General features: G+C 39.0%; 1 protein-coding gene across 1 annotated transcript in view; it reads left to right on the forward strand.

Annotated features, from left to right (window-relative positions):
• Positions 1-15784, forward strand: part of APAF1 (apoptotic peptidase activating factor 1) — an 89850-nt gene that overhangs the window by 64582 nt on the left and 9484 nt on the right. Inside the window, exons 22-25 of the mRNA XM_015152496.3 lie at positions 4622-4747; positions 12461-12580; positions 12895-13020; positions 14675-14800. Coding sequence (XP_015007982.3) covers positions 4622-4747; positions 12461-12580; positions 12895-13020; positions 14675-14800 — 498 coding nt within the window. The remainder of the gene's footprint in view (positions 1-4621; positions 4748-12460; positions 12581-12894; positions 13021-14674; positions 14801-15784) is intronic.

Consider the following 15784-nt stretch of genomic DNA (forward strand, 5'->3'; position numbering starts at 1 on the left):
AGAGATGGAGGTTTCACCAGTGTTGCCCAGGCTGGCCTTAAACGCTTGGGCTCAAGTGATCTGCCCATCTTGGTCTCCCAGAGTGCTGGGATTATAGGCGTGAGCTATCACACCCAGCCTATTATACACTTTTATACTAAATAAATCTTTCTGTGATCTATTAGTCATCGTTCTGTTAAACTAAAAATCATCTTATCCAGTTGGCTGTATATTTTTCAGATTTCCTTTATTACTGTTTCTCATGCTTTTTGTCTTTTTATGTTCCTTATTCTTTACTTAGTTGTGTGGCTGTTCTCCACATATATCAACCACTATCTATCAAGATTTCGCTAACTATGCAAAGAGCACTTTTTTCTCCTCTTCTTAGAAGCCCAGCCATATGGGGTATAAGTTGTTTCCATTTTGGTACTGATAAGGCTCATGGGGAATATTGGTGCAGGGCTGCCTGTGCTTGCCTGCTCCACCAATCCTTGCTGTTCTACTTTTGGTGGCAGAAGTACCTCAGTTCACCACCTGAAATCCTTACTTTATCTAACAAGACCAAATAAGTAAAAATAGAAACATGTTGCAAGGCAAAAAATGTAGTATAATAAAAGGCATTTTGGGTAAAAATATTGTCTTTATCACAAGTGAAATTCACAAAAGTACATTTTCTCTAGCTTTATAATGGTTTTAAAAACCATTATATTTTAATGTTTTATACCAAAAACATTGGTTCCTTCTTTCACTTTTTCTCACCAGGCATCTGGGAATTATTTTTTAACCAATTACTTATGGCACTGGCCACAGTATTTTACTTTGGATTCATTTTCTTAAGGAATTACACAAATATTCTCTAGTCCATATTGCCCCACAGAGAAGAGACTATATGTTTAGACACAAAGTGAAGAAGGAAGCTTTTAGACAGTGATTTCTATACTCTTATATATTTGCCATGACCCTTGTGTCATGGATTGAGAATTCAGGCTTTGTCTTCTCCTTATTATTGTGAAAAATTTATTTATCATTTGTTAAGATGTGTATTCTGAGAAAATACATCATGGATATGTATTTCTTAAGCAAGGGATAATTGTATATTTACAGGTGAACCTTAGACTTCCGTCTCAGGCTTATCTCTCAAACTGTTGTGTATTATTATTTATTCTTAAAGAGTCCTTAGTTTCCCTTTTATCTTAACCTTGATGTCAAGTCAGTACCACATTCTTTTCATTTTTACCATCTATCTTAAAATAAGTCTTTTAGATAGTTTAAAAAGAAACACACATATGTGCTTCATTCACATCGTTAGTTACCTCAAAGTCATCAAATAATATAAATAATAATGAACCATGTGAAATTACCAATATTTACCTATAAAGTGGCAGTTTTGTATGGTGTAGCCCCATATCATCAAAAAATAGCAACTACCATTTATTAACTGTTTACTGTGCCAGATGCTCTCATTGAATTTTTTTTTTATTATACTTTAATTTCTAGGGTACATGTGCACAACGTGCAGGTTTGTTACATATGTATATATGTGTCATGTTGGTGTGCTGCACCCATTAACTCGTCATTTACATTACGTATATCTCCTAATGCTATCCCTCCCCACTCCCCCCACCCCACAACAGGCCCCGGTGTGTGATGTTCCTCTTCCTGTGTCCAAGTGATCTCATTGTTCAATTCCCACCTATGAGTGAGAACATGCGGTGTTTGGTTTTTTCTCCTTCTGATAGTTTGCTGAGAATGATGGTTTCCAGCTTCATCCATGTCCCTACAAAGGACATGAACTTATCCTTTTTTATGGCTGCATAGTATTCCATGGTGTATATGTGCCACATTTTCTTTTCTTTTTTTTTTTTTTTTTGAGATGGAGTCTCGCTGTGTCTCCCAGGCTGGAGTGCAGAGGCGTGATCTCGGCTCACTGCAAGCTCCGCCTCCCGGGTTCACGCCATTCTCCCGCCTCAGCCTCCCAAGTAGCTGGGACTACAGGCGCCCACCACCACGCCCGGCTAGTTTTTTGTATTTTTAGTAGAGACGGGGTTTCACCATGTTAGCCAGGATAGTCTCGATCTCCTGACCTCGTGATCCACCCGCCTCGGCCTCCCAAAGTGCTGGGATTACAGGCTTGAGCCACCGCGCCCGGCCTGTGCCACATTTTCTTAATCCAGTCTATCATTGATGGACATTTGGGTTGATTCCAAGTCTTTGCTATTGTGAATAGTGCTGCAATAAACATATGTGTGCATGTGTCTTTATAGCAGCATGATTTATAATCCTTTGGGTATATTCCCAGTAATAGGATGGCTGGGTCATATGGTATTTCTAGTTCTAGATCCTTGAGGAATTGCCACACTGTTTTCCACAATGGTTGAACTAGTTTACAATCCCACCAACAGTGTAAAAGTGTTCCAATTTCTCCACATCCTCTCCAGCACCTGCTGTTTCCTGACTTTTTAATGGTCATCATTCTAACTGGTGTGAGACGGTATCTCACTGCGGTTTTGATTTGCATTTCTCTGATGGCCAGTGATGACGAGCATTTTTTCATGTGTCTGTTGGTTGCATAAATGTCTTCTTTTGAGAAGTGTCTGTTCATATCCTTCACCCACTTTTTGATGGGATTATTTCTTGTAAGTTTAAGTTCTTTGTAGACTCTGGATATTAGCCCTTTGTCAGATGGGTAGATTGCAAAAATTTTTTCCCATTCTGTAGTTTGCCTGTTCACTCTGATGGTAGTTTCTTTTGCTGTGCCGAAGCTGTTTAGTTTAATTAGATCCCATTTGTCGATTTTGGCTTTTGTTGCCATTGCGTTTGGTGTTTTAGACATGAAGTCCTTGCCCATGCCTATGTCCCGAATGGTATTGCCTAGGTTTTTTTCTAGGGTTTTTATGGTTTTAGGTCTAGCATTTAAGTCCTTATTCCATCTTGAATTAATTTTTGTATAAGGTGTAAGGAAGGGATCCAGTTTCAGCTTTCTACATATGGCTAGCCAGTTTCCCCAGCACCATTTATTAAATAGGGAAACCTTTCCCTATTGCTTGTTTTTGTCAGGTTTGTCAAAGATCAGATGGTTGTAGATGTGTGGTATTATTTCTGAGGGCTCTCTTCTGTTCCATTGGTCTATATCTCTGTTTTGGTACCAGTACCATGCCGTTTTGGTCACTGTAGCCTTGTAGTACAGTTTGAAGTCAGGTAGCGTGATGCCTCCAGCTTTGTTCTTTTGGCTTAGGATTGTCTTGGCAATGCGGGCTCTTTTTTGGTTTCATATGAACTTTTAAGTAGTTTTTTCCAATTCTGTGAAGAAAGTCATTGGTAGCTTGATGGGGATGGCATTGAATCTGTAAATTACCTTGGGCAGTATGGCCATTTTCACGATATTGATTCTTCCTATCCATGAGCATGGAATGTTCATTTGTTTGTGTCCTCTTTTATTTTGTTGAGCAGTGGTTTGTAGTTCTCCTTGAAGAGGTCCTTCACATCCCTTGTAAGTTGGATTTCTAGGTATTTTATTCTCTTTGAAGCAGTTGTGAATGGGAGTTCACTCATGATTTGGCTCTCTGTTTGTCTGTTATTGGTTTATAAGAATGCTTGTGATTTTTTCTCATTGATTTTGTATCCTGAGACTTTGCTGAAGTTGCTTATCAGCTTAAGGAGATTTTGGGCTGAGATGATGGGGTTTTTTTGTTGAATTATAACATCCTGGATGTTCGGTGGTGTTATTCTTGTTGTAAAGTTGTCTCAACTCTTATTTCCACAATTTTCATAAAATCAATAAGTGGCAGAGCTAGGATTCAAACCCAGATCTCTGAGGTTATGTGCTCAACTCTTATGCTATTCTGCCCTTGCCTTATAGGGTTTGTGAGATCATTCATCCTGCTTATTTAGGAAGGTTCTCATTCACACAATTCCCCTTTGTTTTCAAGGGACTTTTCTTCCAGACATGTGGGTTAGGTTTGAGTTTCTGGAATCTCCTGCTTTAGCATCATCTGTATTTTCCTTAGGCTTTCTTGAGTACATTTTAATTTGGTCCATGAAACATATTTCCTCTCTTTTTGTTATTTTTTTGGTATGAGTTCATTTGAAAGCCTTTTTTTTTTTTGACATAGTTATTATCTTTTGAATTTGTTACTACTTTTATTTGGAGTATTATTAGTCTTTGGCCCTCTTAAGTATTCTCATTGCACTGCCCACCAGCCTTCGCGTATCCTCTTTTCCTTTACCTGTCTCCCTCATCATCTTTTATCTTCCCTTGTTTGTGTTGTTTTATGAAGAATTTGCCATCCAGGACTTACTTTCTTCTCTCATATCCATCTTAAATGTCTTTTTTTTTTGGAGGGCGAGCCTAGACAGCCACTTGTTTGATGAAGTGGGGAGTTGAGTAATCAGAAGGACCCACTGGTTCCTACTGCTGTCTGATGATTGCAGTGAGTGTTTTATTTTAGGGTGTAATATGTTGGCATGTATGCATACATGTGTGCATATATATGTGACATTCATTTGTTTTTAATTAGGGTGAAAGCACCAGATGGAAATTCTGTACCCTCTAGTCTAATTTAAGTTTAATATCTTTGGGGTGTAATGCCTATGTGTTGCTTAGATTCTTCAGATTAATTTTCTGTGTTTTTCTGCTTTGAAGATTTTAGAACTTGTAAACAATAGAATCTTCCAGTCCAGGATTCGGCACAAGAAAACCGTATGGCACATCCAATTCACAGCCGATGAGAAGACACTTATTTCAAGTTCTGATGATTCTGCAATTCAGGTGAGAGGGAGGTTGAACTCTTAACATATTTAATGCTGATTCTAAAATGAACACTATGATTATGTCTAAAATCTGATGTATATTTTAAGCACATTGCTTTGGGCATACATTCAGATTATGCACATGGGCTTAGATGATTGGTGTTTCATATTTTTCTGTGGGTGAGACAGACAGTTTGTCTTAGAACCCTCTGTTGGAAGGGTGTTTATTTTGAAAATGAAGGGTTTGTTTACATTTTCTTGCCTGCCTTGGTATTTGGATTTGTATCAGTAAGTATACTTTTTGCCACATTTATGTAATTTCTCTTTATTTTTCTTTACAGTAGTAAAATCCAATGGAAATCATTTTATTCTTTCCTTTTAAGAACAAGATGTTTATTACAGGAATGAAATTCTGTGAAAAGAGAATAGTTTGACATAATAAAGAATTGTGGATATGGAGGCCTAAGCTTACTATATCTTCTTTTAAAATTTATTTGATTATTAAAGTCCCAAAGCACATTGTTTTAAAATTCAAATAGTTTTACAAGATTTATTATGAAAAATAGACCCTTTCCCCCATTTCTCATTCTCCAGAGGCACCACTTTTAGCTTTTAGATGTTTCTTTTGATATTACCTTCATGCCTCTGTATGGCATGCTTATAGTGCTCTTCTTGATTTTACCATTTGAGAAGTTACCTACCGAATTCCCTACAGGAAGATGTCGCTTTTTTCCTTCTCCCACCTGTCCTGCCTTCAGCTTATGTGCATGCACCCGTTCACAGACACTCATTTATCAATCCATTTATCCCAATTATGATGAAATTTTGTTTAGATCCTTCCTGTTATTATGATCACTGTGTACTAAGGGTACTGTGAATGCGTTTTTTGTCTTAATGCAGTGTAGGAAAATTTGACCTTTGGGTGTAGTTGGAGATTATTTTACACTAAAACTTTGAAGACATTGCTCCATTTTCTTCCAAGTTCCAAAGTTCATGTTGAAAAGTCTGAAGCCATTTTGCTGCCTAATCTTTCTCTCTGGAAGATTTTAGGGTATTCATTTTGTCCCCAGAATTTTGAAATTTCCTGATGATATACTGTGGTGTTAGTTTTTATTAATTGTTTTGGACATTCAGTCTTCCTTCTCAATTTGGAAACCTATGTTTTTCAATTCATGGAAGTTGGATTATTTCTTTGATTCTTTCCTTTTTGTTCCAGTTTGCTTTTTCTTTTTGTAACAACCATTATTCAGATGTTAGATCTCCTGGACCGATAATCTAGTTTTCTTTTTCCACATTTCATCTTTTTATACTGTGCTTTCTTTTCTTTTCTTTTCTATTCTTTTTTTTTTTTTTTTTTTTGAGATGGAGTCTCACTCTGTTGCCCAGGCTGGAGTGCAGTGGTGTGATCTTGGCTCACTGCAACCTCTGCCTCCTGGGTTCAAGCAGTTCTCTTGCCTCAGCGTCCTGAGTAGCTGGGATTACAGGCGCATGCCACTATGCTAGGCTATTTTTTTTGTATTTTTTTAGTAGAGGTGAGATTTCACCATGCTGGCCAGGCTGGTCTCGAACTGCTGACCTCATGATCCTCCTGCCTCGGCGTCCCAAAGTGCTGGGATTACAGGCGTGAGCCCCTGCACCTGGCCTACTGTGCTCTGTTTTCTGGGAGTTTTCCTCAGTTTTGCCTTCCAGCCATTTTATTGAGATTTTCATTTCTACTATTATATTTCTAATGCATTAAATTCTTATTTTGTAGATAGAATATTTTATCTCTCTGAGGAGATATACACACAGACAGGTAAATAAATATATATAATATATATAGAAATTACACACACACACATGCACACACACACACATATATGTGTAATTTTTTTTTTTGTTTTTTGAGATGGAGTTTCACTCTTCTTGCCCAGGCTGGAGTGCAATGGTGCTACCTTGGCTCACCGCAACCCCCGCCTCCCAGGTTCAAGCAATTTTCCTGCCTCAGCCTCCTGATTATCTGGGATTACAGGCATGCACCACCACACCCAGCTAATTTTTGTATATTTAGTAGAGATGGGGTTTCATCATGTTGGTAAGGCTGATCTTAAACTCTGGATCTCAGGTGATCCACCTACCTTGGCCTCCCAATGTGCTGGAATTACAGGCATGAGCCACTGTGCCTGGCTTATATATATAATTTTTTTCCCCATAAATTTTTATTTTGCTGCATAGTTGCTGTTCCCTCCAAGTTGCTTTTTTCTGTTTGGTTGTTTTGACCTCCTATTTTGAAGGCCTCCTTAGCTCTCAGTGGTATTGGCTACCAGAGATGTATACTAAACAACTGGCTGAAAGCTCTGTGTGTTGACTGAGATCTTCTCTAAAAGGTGATCTGAAAGGGGAACCTTTATTGTGAGTATCTTCAGGTCTTTTGTCTTGCTCTCCTCAGATTCCTAGAGAGGAATTTTCTGGTCTCTTGCCTGGAGGATAAACCTGGCTGGCAGGTTCTTAGAGCTAAGTTGGGGAAGAGAACAGGAAGTATTAATAGATGTTGGATCTCAACATTTAGTATGTAAACCTTCCCTTGATCCCTCGTTATCAGAATTGTAATTCTACCCTGAGTTGTGCTGGTGCCCTTAAATTCTGAGATTCTTCTTTCTAGTTTGCTGTCACTGTCTGTCTACTTTCTTCCCTTTTTTCTCATAATAACTTTGGGATTCAGCAGCAATTCTTTTCTTTTTTCTTTTTTTTTGAGACAGTCTTGCTTTATTGCCCAGTCTGGAGTGCAGTGGTGCAATCTCTGCTCACTGAAACCTCCACCTCCGAGGTTCAAGTGATTCTTCTGCCTCAGCCTCCTGAGTAGCTGGAATTACAGGCACCTGACACCACACACAGCTAATTTTTTGTATTTTTAGTAGAGACAGGGTTTCACCATGTTGGCCAGGCTGGTCTTGAACTCCTGATCTCAAGTGATCTGCTCACCTTGGCCTCCCAAAGTGCTAGGATTACAGGTGTGAGCCACCGTGCCTGGCCTTCTTTTTTTTTTTTTTATATGAAATCAAGTTTCCTAAACTCCTTGGAGGAGTGGGGAGGTCCAGCATTTCTAGCTTCACAGGTCTGCAGCTCCTTCTCTTGTTTTCATGAGGCATTAAAAATATGGCCTTACTGGGCGCAGTGGCTCACATCTTTAATCCCAACACTTTGGGAGTCTGAGGTGGAAGGATTGCTTGAGGCCAGGAGTTAGAGACCAGTCTGCACAACACAGCAAGACCCCACCTCTACAAAATAAAATAAATTAGCCAGGTGTGGTAGTGCATGCCTGTAATCCCAGCTACTCAGGAGGCTGAGGTTGGAGGATCACTTGAGCCTAGGAGGTCCAGGCTAGAGTGAGCTATGATCATGCTACTGCACTCCAGCCTGGGCAACAGAGCAAATCCCCATCTCAAATATATAATGGCCTTGTTCTTAGGAGATCTCTTTGCTCCATCTCCTTCCCTCACAGTTATTTGGACCTTCTCTTTCTTTTGTTGCCCTTATCCTTGTTATACTCCATTTGGATTCTATTCCCTGTGGTTTCTCCTCATTGTAGGGTTGTCCTGGTTAATTTTATCAGCTCACAAGGCTCACATTGCTCCAGTCCTTCCAGACTGTACCCAGCCCCCTCACACTCAGTGTCTGCTACTCTTCTCTAGTTGGTCCATTGCACTTTCTGGTGAACACCATGTGGCTATCAGGATTCTCTGCCTCCTTATTCCTAATACTTATATTCTTAGCCCCACCCTCATTTCCTCCTTTGGGTATACTTAGTACCTTCCATTTTTGAGCATTTTGGGAGTTCATAATGCCGATTTTGTTGCTTTAGACTTTTTCTTTTCTTTTCTTTACTTTTTTTTTTGAGACAGTCTTGCTCTGTTGCCAGGCTGAAGTGCAGTGGCACGATCTCGGCTCACTGTAGCCTCCACCTCCTGGGTTCAAGCGATTCCCCTGCCTCAGCCTCCTGAGTAGCTGGGACTACAGGCATGTGCCACCATGCCCGGCTAATTTTTTTTTTTTTTTTGTATTTTTTTAGTGGAGATGGAGTTTCACCATGTTGACCAGGACGGTCTCGATCTCTTGACCTTGTGATCCTCCCGCCTCAGCCTCCCAAAGTGCTGGGATTACAGGCATGGCCACCGTGCCTGGCTGCTTTTGACTTTTTCTAATGCCTTTAGGATTCTGTTTTCTTGACTTTGCTGAGTCAGTTACCATTCTCCTGCTTTCCAGCCTCCCACATTTTGTTGCTGTTATCTCCTTTCTCATTCTTTTGACCTTGCCATTTTAGTAGGGCTTTAGAAGTGAAGGAGATAATGCATATGTTCAATGGAAGCTATTATATTCTTTTATTTGTGTATATATATTGCTTATGGTGGCAATATTTAATTATATTGTTAAAAACGGTTTTGGGAAAAGATCTTTTAATGTTATGTCTGAGTCCTAGGAAGGAGTATGATTCGAATGAAATTTGGCTTCAGTGCAGAAACTTATTTGTTATAGGCTCCCATGACACTGGTGTTCTAGCTGTAAAACTCAGTGTAATAGTCACCTTTCTTCCTCTCCAGATGTCTTTGAAATGGGTAAAACTAAAAACTACATTTGATGAAGTTCTTTTGAGACATTGTATACTATGTAGTTTTCTATCAAAAGTTAAATTCATAAGGTTTTTATGACCAGCTTGACGATTTCAGGTATTCTCAGCTAGGGGGAAGAATAATTTCTAGAAATATTTTTAGAAAAGGAGTTAGATTATATTTAGAAATATGATATTATATTATAGAAATAAGTAGTTGTGTTTCTTCCTCTTTTTCTGTTCTACTCAGAATACTTCTTACATTTACAGTGTTTTAAATGGAATAAAACTCTGCAGATATTTTCAAGAAATGACTGGTTGGGTTTTGTTTTCGTTTTTTAAAGTTTTTGTAAATGAGTATATGGAGGTTTGTTTTAATCATCTTTGTATCCCCAATGCCTGGAATGCAGTAAGGGTTCTGTAAATCTTTGCTAAGCTGAAGTTATTGCCAAAATTTGAAGAATCAACTCACCTGATTATCGCTCTTAGGATTGTGAAAATTGAGGTCTACTTTGGTAGTTTTTGATCCTTTACCTTGAGGTAAATAAAGGCCAAGTATTACCCATGCTTACATGAGCCAGTATATAAGACTATGTTAGTTCTTGCTGGTATGAAACGTTTCTGGCCGGGCGCGGTGGCTCACACCTGTAATCCCAGCACTTTGGGAGGCCGAGGCGGGTGGATCACGAGGTCAGGAGATTGAGACCATCCTGGCTAACATGGTGAAACCCTGTCTCTACTAAAAAATACAAAAAAAATAGCCAGGTGTGGTGATGGGCACCCGTAGTCCCAGCTACTCAGGAGGCTGAGGCAGGAGAATGGCGTGAACCCGGGAGGCGGAGCTTGCAGTGAGCTGAGATCCCACCACTGCACTCCAGCCTGGGAGACAGCAAAACTCTGTCTCAAAAAGAAAAGAAAAGTTTCCTTAGCATTTCTACAATTTAAATTTTATTCATATAGCTGAAAAAATTCTACAAGTATATATACACTGCAAACATAGTCAATGATAGAGACATCCCCAGACTCAACTTTTACATTTGACTAATGGTGGTGGAAGTTTAGTGATATTAAGGTTATTCAGTTAGCACAGTATGTTCAGTCCAACAACAACAACAACAAAAAATCACTCATCATCATTGCCTAGTCAGAAACCTTTTGTAACAAAAGCTGCAAAGGCTATTCCTAGTCTGCCCTCAGTGGTTGTCAGATTCTTCATTATATCTGCTTAGGAAGGCTGTCTGAGTTCTTGATGCAGAGGGCAGAAGTAAGATACTAAGTTAGAAATGAACATTGAATCAGGCAAAGCTAGAACAGGCAGTGTCTGTAAACTAGGAGGAGCTGTTCAGCATAGCCATTGATCCTCCAGTTCAGTAAAGCCCGGAAATGGGGAGGAGAGAGCCAGGAGGTTCCTAGTAGAAATGGACTAAGGTCTTTTATGCTTAGTCACATGGGGTGCCCTTCCTCTCTGGTCTGATTTGGGAAGCCAGAAAAGCCTCCATTTCTCCCCCTTCCCCCAGCATATCTCATTGGGTTCTTAAAATTTGAAAATTACTAATTCATTCTCTTTAGAATTACTCTCACTTCCAGTTTGTCTTCTAAAGTTCTCTTGCTTGCATGCAAGACCCTATGCTCCTGATATCCTGCTTCTGTGAATGAGCATTCTGAGGCAGAAGATGAGATCTGAAAGCCAGGGCTTGGTGAGGAGGGCGACTGCTAAATGTGGTGGTAAAAGAAGTAAAAAAAGGGGAAGAAGAGATGTCATTTGTTTTAAGATTTTGCCTAGGTCTGATTAAAGATATTTCTGCTGTTTAACATTGGCCAGTAAAAAGCTAGACTCAGAATGTTACTCATATGCATACCTGTAGTGGTGGCTGCTTTTTCTTTATCTTTTTATTCTTTTGGAGCTGGCCTGTTTGCCCATACCTCAGAATTTTGGCTTCATCAGGCCCATGGGGCTGTTTCTTTGGATACCTTCCCAACCTTTTTTCTCTTCTGTTTCTTCTGCGTCTCGTATGCTCTAGTTGGATGGAACCATGAGCAGGCCCCTTTTGACGTTTCCCTGCTCCTATACTTTAACTCCAACATTTATTCCCTTTGAAGAACCCTTCTCAGTTTGTGAATCACACTTTCAACCCATTCCTCAAGCCTACTTTGAATGTGTTATCTCCACCAAATTTTCTCTAAGCAATTACTTTTTTTGACTTTCACAGAACTTTTATCTCTATCATTGTATCTTATATTGTAGGATTTTTTTGGGGGTTTCTTGTATTTCTCATTTTCTTTGCTAAACTCTTAAGTTTCTTTATGCTAGATCCTTGATTCATATTTGCTTTGCATATAGGTACTAAATAAACATTTGTTAAGTAAGTTAATTTGAAGTCAAGTATTAATAAAGCTCTAAATACAGTTGCTTTAGTAATTAAGAGATGCCCTTTACATGGACATAGCATAAAAATAAACTTCTGTTCTGTGTACCTCTGTGTCTCAGATTCATTTGTATGCGTATTTTGTGCTAGTTACTCATGTTATTTCAATCCCCCCACACCTTTCCTTATGTCTGAGGAGCTCCTCCTGAACTGCACGTGAAAAACAATGCCTTCTCAATTCTGTCATTTTGAGGATTGTATTGGGGGATAGCTGAGATATTTGAACCTTTTGAACCTTGGAAACTCTGTGTTCTGGTTTGAAGCTGCTTTGATCAACTGACCTTCCTAGGCCAGCTTCAGTTGAGCCAGGATCTGTAGACTTCCCCAGCTTGTAGGTTCAGAAATCTGTGACTATGTAATTAGGATAATTTTCTCAGGAAAATTTAATCAGATGGTGAGCTCACTGGCATATTGTGTGTTCTTTTTTTTCTTTTTTTTTCTATCTTCTGGTATAATTAACTGTTCTCCAAGCAAATGAAGAAAACAAATTTTATTTAGGAGGAGAAATATTTTATTTTGCCTCTAGTCAATTTACTTAACCCCAGCTTCTCTCTCTGTCTGTAAAATGTGGACACCATAGTCTTCTCTGTTATTCTTCTCTGTTTTACTGAAATGCCGTGTGAGTAAAAAACTTTAGACAAGAGAATGTACACTCTGTCCACCCCTCCAATGAGATAGGATCGGGGGAGGATTATAACAGACATATTTCTTTCACATTCAGGTATGGAATTGGCAGTTGGAGGAATATGTCTTTCTACAAGCCCATCAGGAAACAGTGAAAGACTTTAGACTCTTGAAAAATTCAAGACTGCTTTCTTGGTCATTTGATGGAACAGTGAAGGTAATTTGAAGTATAAATTTGTTTTTGAAAATGTATTCTCATATTGCAGTGATTATATTGAGACAGCCAAAAGCCACTGAAGGCTAATTACTTACAATAAAAATTTTTTATTTTTCTCATGCTTGTTTTCTGTTCATTGCAGTCACCTACATCTGCTGTGTTTTAATGAGCATTTATACTGTTAGTCACATTTAAAGTAAAGGGGTCAGAACAGCCAGTGTACTAAAACTCGTTTTATAGATCTGTCTGTAGCTGATTATGCTTTTTAATATAAAATGTTCTTAAAAGTGTCAACCTCCAATTTTTTTTTTAAGGTATGGAATATTATTACTGGAAAAATAGAAAAAGACTTTGTCTGTCACCAGGGTACAGTACTTTCTTGTGACATTTCTCATGATGCTACCAAGTTTTCGTCTACCTCTGCTGACAAGACTGCAAAGGTAGGTCAATCAGTTGAAACCATGCATAAAACTTTGGTAGTGGTTATGTATAATGAGTCCAAATAATATATACAACAGGACATAACAGTTGCTGTCTACATGTCTGTCCCATATTTTGTGATCTTTTGGACGATGCCCATTGGCATTTAGTTGGTATCAAATGAATGAAATGAAATACATTGAGGACTTCCATAAGTAATCCTTATGGATTACTTTTTGTCTATAATCAAATGCAACCTCTACTGCATACTGTAGGCAATGAAAATCATTGAAAGGGATTTACATTTAATTATACACTGACAATACAATTTTAATATAATTAATGTAATATAATTGACTGTGTCTAAAATCACATTCTGGTGAATGATGCTGCTTGGTTGGGGACCTCAAGTACTCCCTTCTCTCCTTTTTTTCTCCTTCTACCAGTCTTTATAAACTGTAAACCTTGGAATCGTCAGGGACTCCATCCTGTCTTTTGTGCTCTGTTGATGACTCTTTAGTGCACCTTAGAGTTATCTTCTCCTCCTTGTCACCACCCTGAAGAGCATGCTTTCCTCCTCCACTGGTGGACTGTCCCGGCATCCTGCCTCTGGTCTGCACCTCTTCCACGTTATCTTCCATACTACTGCCTGTATCTCTTGTTGAAACACCTGTTACCTAACGGTTTTTAGGCCAACTACTTAGCTCATCACCGTCTTTTTCTGCTATATTGTTTCCTCTGTGCCAGCCAACTTTCCAACTTCATCTTTTTGTGCATGCTGCTAACTTTGGTTTGATAAACCTTCTACTGTTTTACCTTGAAGCATTATGACTCATCCTTCTAGACCTAGATTTGATGGGAGCTCTTTTGAAGCGTTTCCTGACCCTCAAGCAAGGTTAGCTGTTCTACCTCCAGTGTTTCTAGTACATTTTATTCATTTGTTAGAACATTTACTTCATACAACTGTTCACTAACTGTTCGTGAGCCTGTCTTCATGACTAAACTATAAACTTTTCAAGGATAGTGACTGTAGCTAGTTTATCTTATTGTACCACTAGTTCTAACTCACAGTGCTTGGAACTTGGTAGTTTTCAGTATGTGGTTGCTAAATAATGTTGACAAAACCAAGAGACAATATGGAAAGGAAAAAAAAACCAGCATTTGGCTGCCAAGAAGTAGGCTAGTATAGTGACTAATCTTTAAAGATTACTTGTCACATCCTAGTAATTTCACTCTATATAATCTCATTTAATCTTCACAGCATAGGTACGACTGTCCTCATTTTACAGATGCAGAGTATGAAGCTATAGAAGCTTATATGAGTTGTCCTAGTCACAAGAATCTAGTGAACAGTGGAGTTAGGACTCACATTCAGGTCTGCTTCACTCCACAGACTGCTCTTAGTTGATTCGGTGTTCTTCCATGTAGGTCTAAACTAAGGAAGGAGTGACATTGATCCTTGAGCTGAATTTAACTTGAGTAATTAAAGGGAATCTCAGAAAAATTAACAAGATTGCATGCTGGAACTTGGGCATCTCATGAAAGTTTATGAATTGCCAAATATTAGAATGTCCATGTGATTGAATTTATGGCTGAATAGCACTCAACGCAGGGTTTGCAGATGCTTATTTTGAGTGTATGTACCATTGCTAAACAATCCTAATTGCCTTCCAGATCTGGAGTTTTGATCTCCTTTTGCCACTTCATGAATTGAGGGGCCACAACGGCTGTGTGCGCTGCTCTGCCTTCTCTGTGGACAGTACCCTGCTGGCAACAGGAGATGACAATGGAGAAATCAGGGTAGGGTGTTTGCTGACATGAGAGCACTGCTCCTCTTGTAGCTTGGGCTAGCACTCTTCACAGTGGGGACCTTTGTTCATGGGCCAGGGAAGCATAGTCCTGAAGTTCTGGTTGGATGAGGCATTCTTTTTATTTCTTGTGCACATTGTATTCACAGCTGCACTCCACTGCAGAAACGGATTCATTTTAGAGTTAGAGTGAAGCATTCCCTGTATATGTGAGGAGGCAAGTGCTCTAGTCATTTGCAGTTCATTCTCTGCCATTAGCTTGAGAATGATTCATCTTAATTCTTGGACTTGAACCAAACGTTGTTTTTGGTAGCAGAATTTGAGGAAAATAATTTTGTAAATTATGGTCTGGATTATAAATGAATTGCAAATCCTGCTGTTTTCTGGAAAGAAAAGATCTCTTTAGCACTATACCCATTTGACAGCCATTTACAGTGTGGTTTGTTGCAGTCCTCTGTGGACTGCCTGCCTGTTAAATCGTGCAGAGGTTCACATTTCTGTCACTGGGGGGCAGCGAAGGGCTCCTTATTGAGTCAGAGGCTGCATGATAGGCCAGTTTTTATTGCTCTGCAGTGCTTAAGATATACATACAAACCATGCCAGTTTTATTTAGAAAACAGTCTATTTTTTTTTAGATATAGTTTTGACTTTTAGAAAACAATCTTTTTACGAGGCATAGAATGTTGTTCTCTCTGTGTCTGTGGAAATACAGTACCATATGGAAAGTATTGCATGCTGAAAGCTTAGAAATTATGGAAAAGGAGTCAATTGACTTAGTTGTGTCAGAAGAATCGGGGAGCTGATTGAAAAAGTTTGGGCATTGGGATGACTACTTTGGTAACCCGTATATATGAGGAAGGTGGGGTTTTCCCCCCTTTCATTACAAAGGAGGATTTAAAACTCCAGGAATAGGTATATAGTGCAGAAGACTAGAAGAGTATACAGTTTGCAGGAATAGAGGTGTTATCAGATGGGC

The sequence above is a fragment of the Macaca mulatta genome, chromosome 11 (genome assembly GCF_049350105.2).
Source record: "Macaca mulatta isolate MMU2019108-1 chromosome 11, T2T-MMU8v2.0, whole genome shotgun sequence".
NCBI classification, from domain to species: Eukaryota; Metazoa; Chordata; class Mammalia; order Primates; family Cercopithecidae; genus Macaca; species Macaca mulatta.